The 6,257-nt window shown below is 57.4% G+C and overlaps 1 protein-coding gene across 1 annotated transcript in view; it reads right to left on the bottom strand.

Annotated features, from left to right (window-relative positions):
- The window catches only part of LOC102173830 (epididymis-specific alpha-mannosidase-like), a 42,360-nt gene that overhangs the window by 2,921 nt on the left and 33,182 nt on the right, over nt 1-6,257 (bottom strand). The window contains exons 13-17 of the mRNA XM_018049956.1: nt 5,892-6,144; nt 4,662-4,772; nt 4,392-4,584; nt 2,777-2,914; nt 927-1,039 (exon numbers count right to left, since the gene is read on the bottom strand). Coding sequence (XP_017905445.1) covers nt 927-1,039; nt 2,777-2,914; nt 4,392-4,584; nt 4,662-4,772; nt 5,892-6,144 — 808 coding nt within the window. The remainder of the gene's footprint in view (nt 1-926; nt 1,040-2,776; nt 2,915-4,391; nt 4,585-4,661; nt 4,773-5,891; nt 6,145-6,257) is intronic.

The raw sequence follows: 6,257 nt of genomic DNA, 5'->3' as shown, positions 1-6,257 counted from the left end.
GAGAGAAATGGGACAGAGCAAAGTGAGGAGAGGGGAGAGCAAGGGAGGCTCCTGACTCAGCCCTGGGCCAGATAAAGGGACAAGGGCTTTCCAGGCGGAAGGAACGGCAGAGGCCAATGTTTCCAGCCAGAAGCAGTGCGCGTGCAGCACAAGGCAGAGGAGGCAGCCGTCCCAACACCTGGGCTGCACCTAAAGTCTGGGGCCACTCAAGGCCGCAGAGGGTTGTAGTCTTGGACACACAAGTGCATGCACGCACACACACAACCTATCTGTGTGGCTCTGGCACATGGAGACTGACCTGAAGCCTAGAGTCTATAACCTTCTGCAGCTGATTCAGGAAGACTGAGACCCGGGGAAGGACGGCCAGCTCCAGGTCACACAGGCCTTAGGGGCAGAGCTGGGTCTGGCTGGGGGTCAGGCTGGGGACCCGGGGCGGATCAGGACCAGGGAGCCCGGACCTCTGTGGTGGTGAGGGTCCCGCCTGCTCCAGGTCCAGCGACGCATCTCATTCACGTCCCAGGTCCCTGTGAGTGAGCGCTCCTCCACAGACACCACGGAGCCCAGTCCCCCCAGCACAGACTGCAGGACAGAGCACAGGGAGGGGTGAGCACCCGGACCCCAGATCTGAGCAGAGAACCCGACGAAGAAGGGCAGCCACACCCGGGGCCCGGGCCCAGCATCCCCCACATTCATTGTAGTGGAAGTCCCATGGGAGGAGGGGCAGGTTCCCATTTTACAGATTGAGGAACGAGGCCGGAAGGAACTGCTCCCAAGTGCCGAGCTGGATCAGCACCTCCCGTCAGGTGGCAGGCAGGTGGGGCCACCCAGCAAACACCTCAAACACCAGGGTTTATCTCCTGAGGGTGCCTCCTCCTGGGGGCCTGACTCAGTGATGTCGGAGCGGGATACGAGGAGGGGCAGGTTACCCGCAGGTTCACCGTCACAGGCCGAGACAACACCGGGTCCTGGTCCACCTCATACAGGTGCTGGAGCCGCAGCAGGACACGGCGGAGGTCTGCCTTGGGCTTCGGCCTTCGGTCTTGGGGACAGAAGGGAGGTGGCATGAGGACACAGTCTCGGCCTGGCACTTTACACTCTCACCTCCCTTTCACATCTTCACCCTCCCTCGGAGGCAGCTAACACAGCCCCACTTTGCAGATGAGCCAAACAAGGCTCAGAGAGGGGCCGGCACTTGCCAGACACACAGCTGGTGTGCATAAAGGAGGGGGGAGGACTCCAACCCAGGGGCAGCCAAAGCTACTGCCTCCCACCGCCCGCACTGAGGCCGGTGCTGAAGTGTGGAAAGTCTTCGTTCTTATTCACTCGTGAGGTCCTCATTGGGCCTGTCCCTCCAGCCTCCTGTTCTCTGGAAGATTCTCTGCCCTGGCCCCTGTGAAGGGGAGTGTGGCCTTGTGACCTGAAGATGAGTCACCATTGCAAAGGTCATGTGTCAGGTCATTGCCACCAAGACCTAGGAAACGTGTCGTACTAGAGCCTCCACCTCTGGTCGTTGGAGAACAAACGAGAAGGGCCACCCTGCTGGTCCCACAGAGCAAGGGGTTGAAATGAACTGTGCTGTGTGAGGCAGAGAGCGTGTGGGCTCCTTGTTACTGCAGCATAAGAGGTCTGCGAAGTCTCTTGTCTCCATGCAAGTGATGGGTTTAGGGACTGGAGCTCGAGAATCAGGGAAGGATTTCTGGCACTGGAAAATGATGCTGGAGATGATAATGGTGATGCAGGTGATGATGAGAAGGGGGTTGTTTGTTTCTGGGGAGGCAGGCGGCCCTCTTGCCATCCCCAGTGCTCCCCTCGCTCAGCTTCTTACTCACCTCCCTGGGAAGAGGGTCTTGCTTGGCCCAGCCCGTGTCTCCCTTACTTCAGTACAGCAGCCTCCAAGAGGTGCTTTCTCAGTGGCTTGGCCATACACTCTCTCTCTCTCTCTCTCTCACACACACACACACACACACACCACACACACACACCCACCTACACACATCCACACCCATACCCCCACACCCCCCCACACCCCTACACACACACACACACACACACACACACACACACGCACACCCCATCCACCCTGTCAGATGAGTTAGGTGGGCAGTGGTTCAGGGATGCTGGAGGTCAGGTCAGGAAGGCACATGGCTTCAGGTGTGAGCCAGCCTTTCATAGATCCAGTTTATCAGGCACAAAGGTAACTTCTGGCCTTGACCTCTTTCTGTTCCTCCTTCTTAGTTGGGCTGACACTTATATGGGAACACCCTAGGCCCTGAGTGCGGCTGTGGGGACACAGCAGTGGCTGGGGCACAGTCAGCCCTGCCCTGGAACTTCTTAGAGCCTAAAGGGGGAGGTAAGGGGTACAGGACCTCTTCGTTTCTGGAAGATCTTGCCTCCACCAGGAAGCCCTCAGTGATGCCCAGCTGGGACCTTCCTTAGATCACCGTCATTGCTCTCTGATGAGCTGCCTGCTTCCCTCTGTGGACAGGGGTGCTCTGAGCCCAGGGATGTTTCCTGTGTCATCCATGGCTCAACCCACAGTGTCTGACATTAGAATCATTTTTCAATGCAAGAACGGAACCTCATCAAAGTCATGCCTGAGCCGAAAATACAGGCGGGACACCAGTGTCTGAGGCTCTAGGAGAAGACTCTGGAAGAAGCAGGACCTCACAGAGCCTGGACAACTCTGAGGAGAGCCCCTCTGTCCAGTGATGGGCTGGGGGACCGGGCTGACATGGGGAGGCAGGAGTGAGTCTGGACACCTGAACACCTGCCGCACCTTTCTGGAGCGTCCGCAGGTGCTCTGTGTGGTTTGAGCTGTACTTCCAGCCGGGGATGCTGAGGATCTGCAGGTGGATGCTTGGGGGCAGCGTCACAGCCTCTTGCCACCTGGAGTCTGAGCCACGCGGGACAATCTCTGAAAGGCAGATGGACAACAAGGAGAGGCTTTGGGCCAAATTCTCCTCCTGACTCTCACAACTCACCACACTAAGTCCCCCACTTCATCTGATCTCACTCCCTCCCACCTGCGGCCCACACGGCAGGCAGCCTGATGCACCTGTCGGTGCAAACGCCCCAGCCTGCCTTGAATCTCTGGTCCAGCCGGTTCAAACTGCAGACTGGGAGATGGGAGCAGAGAAGACACCATTTCTTCAAGAACTTGCAGGGAGTTCACACAGAGACCTGCTCTGTGAAGAAGGTCTCAGACCCCAGCTCCCGTGCTGTCAGCTACGGCTGCCTCTGCCCAGAGGGACTCAGCCCTCCTCTTTCAGGAAATACTCTGCTCAACTCTGGGCTCCAGCTGGAGCCGCCATCTCTTTACAATTCCCAGGCCTCAGTGATTGGCCAGGCTTGGGTCACGTGATTCGATCAGGGCCAATCAGAACCTTTCCCTGGGGTCTCTGCCCTTGACAGATGTAAAGCATCTGCCTACAATGCGGGAAACCCGGGTTCAGTCCCTGGGTTGGGAAGATCTCCTGGAGAAGGAAATGGCAACGCACTCCAGTCTTCTTGCCTGGAAAATCCCATGGACGGAGGAGGCTGTTAGGCTACAGTCCATGGGGTCGCGAAGAGTCGGACAGGACTGAGCGACTTCACTTTCACTTTCGCTTTTGTCTCAGACCCAAAAGATGTGTTTACTTAAACTCTGAGGTGTTAGGACAACAAAGTTTAAGACTAAGTTTCTTTAAGCCCAGAGCTGATTACACAACAGAACAACTTATCTTGCTCGAGTGTGTTTTTCTTTAAACTCGGTGCTAACTATAATATAATAAAGAGTAGCCTGCTCTAGGACATGTTTCTGCTTCTTAACAAGTCCCTTCTGACTAATCTTATCCTTCCTTGTGGCAGTGGATCTGGCGAAAGTGAAGTCACTGAGTCCTGCCTGACTCTTCGTGACCCCATGGACTGTAGCCTAACAGCCTCCTCCGTCCATGGGATTTTCCAGGCAAGAATACTGGAGTGCGTTGCCATTTCCTTCTCCAGGAGATCTTCCCAACCCAGGGATTGAACCTGGGTCTCCCACGTTGTAGGCAGATGCTTTACTATCTGAGCCACCAGGGAAGTTCTGGTTAATTCTAACCTTGTTAATTTAGGATGTCTGTTGTGGGAGTGGGTCTGGTGAAAGTATATAAGTCGTTGATAAAACTACCAAGTGGGGTTCTCCCCCTCCGCCTTCTGATGTCCATGTCAGACACTTCCTCTGTCATTTTTCAGTGTAATATAACTATTGCCGCACAAAAGGTCTGAGTGATCAAGCCTGGGCCGGGATCCCAAAGCTAAATCTTCTTCAAGATCAAATCAACATCATTCACCCTTAGCAATCAATACGAGCTCGGCCCCATCCCTGGAAAGGCTGGCTCCCCTGAGGGCAATGGTGGTAGGGGCACGTTTACCGGTCAGCTCCCTGAGCATCACGACGGGCCGGTGCTGCAGCGCCAGCCTGCTCCTCTGGCGCAGGCCACTGGTGAGGGCCCTGGATCCCAGTAGGAGCCAGAGCACTGGGTGGACAACCGAGGAGTCGTTCAGTGTGAGGTCATTGTCCAGGGCCCATTCATCATTGTTCCACAGCCGCCGGTGGAGCATGACCTGCAGGGGACAACTGTCTGACCGGGCCTGCCTGGGCCCTGGGGTCCCCAAGAGTGACCAGAGGGGCCTCCTCCTACCTCCACCTGCCCGTTCCCTTGGCTGGAGACGCCGTGTGCCTGCTCAGACAGCAGCACCAGCCTGCTGCGTCTGCTCTGGATGAAGGCCGATTGCACCATGGGGTAGTAATTCTGTGGACAGAAACATTGGCAGGCTTGTGGTGGGAGCAGTGGGCCAGGTCAGCCAGCAGGTCCAGGGTCTCCCTCTGGCCCCAGGCGGCTTCCTGCATGGGCACAGCAGCAGCCCAGGGTGGCACAGTAGTGATGGGGTCGGGGGGGGGGGCTCTTACTTGTGAGATGGACACATTGGTATTCAAATCCAGCTCCATTGCTTCCTGACCTTATGCCCTGGGACAGCCAGCCTGCCCAAGCCTCAGTTTCCCCCTCTGTAAAATGTGCCCAAATCGTCCCCCTGGTGCAGGGAGACAGTGAGGCATTTGTGCCACTCCAGCCAGAGATGGCCCCCAGCCAGGGGTTCCCAAATAGAAAGGCGCTGGTGTCTGGGCTGGGAAGCACTCACACAGCTCTTCCCTTTCCTGTTTTGAAGGAAGATGTCCGGGGTGGATAGCCCTGGACCCTCTGGAGCCCAGGGCACAGTGTGTGAAGAACAGCTGTAGAGATGAACTGACAGAAGCTCACGGAAGACAGAGCAGGGAGGAACTACACCCCTTCTCTGGCTCCCTCTGGAAGGAGAGACAACTAACTAGAGGAAGGCTCAGGAGGTGCCCAGCACGGCGCTGCCCCTGGATCATCCCAGACCTCAGCACAGCTCTGGGGGAGGTCGCTCTCTTCCCAGGAGAGCACCGAGGTCCAGGGACACCCAGGGACTCACCCAAGGTCATCCTTCTGGAGGGCGAGGTCTGGGAACTGAATGATTTTGGAATCGAGCCCCTGCTCAGCTCTCCCTGGAGGACAGGCTGTGGCTCACCTCTGAGTAGCCAAGGAGGGTCACACCCGGTTCAGGCCTAGACAGGCACCACGTGCTTAACCCTCAAGCAACCCCCTGCTGGTCATCCATCTGACCGAGGAGGACCCGCGGTGCACACAGACCTCAGGGACACAGCTCAGCCGCGGTGGCCCCAGAGCTCTGAGACTTGGTCTGAATACTCCTGGCCACAGGCCCTAGGGGCAGACTCAGGGCAGTGGGGCTTCAGAGATGATCTGGCCCTAAGGGGACTCTCCTGCTTTCTGGAGATTGGCCATCAAGATTGGGTCTACAGCAGCCACACTCCAGGACAGCTCAGGACGTACCCGAGCGATGGTGTTGTTCTTGTAGTCCCTGTAGGGCCTGCGCTGCATCTGGTAGCCGTTGTTGTCCGAGTAGAGGACCTGCCCCGTGTTCAGCTTGGTGCTTGTCCTCAGGATGGCCTCGCGGTTCAGCTCCAAGGGGCCCACCCGGTACTCCTGCTCTATGCGATGGCAGAGCAGCTCCCCGCCAGAGCCCTGGGGCCCGCGGGCCAGCCGGGAGTAGATGGCGAATGTGGGCTCACTGTCGTTCACCTTCCTGGAGGAGAAGCAGGACAGGTAGGTCAAGCCCAGGGTGCCTTCTGATGTACCTCCCTTATTCTTTCCTTCCTCTCCTTCCATTTCCCTCCCTCCATCCTTCCTGCAGGTTGG

Source organism: Capra hircus, chromosome 6 (assembly GCF_001704415.2).
Source record: "Capra hircus breed San Clemente chromosome 6, ASM170441v1, whole genome shotgun sequence".
Lineage (NCBI taxonomy): Eukaryota > Metazoa > Chordata > Mammalia > Artiodactyla > Bovidae > Capra > Capra hircus.
This window is presented reverse-complemented; position numbering and strand designations above follow the sequence as displayed.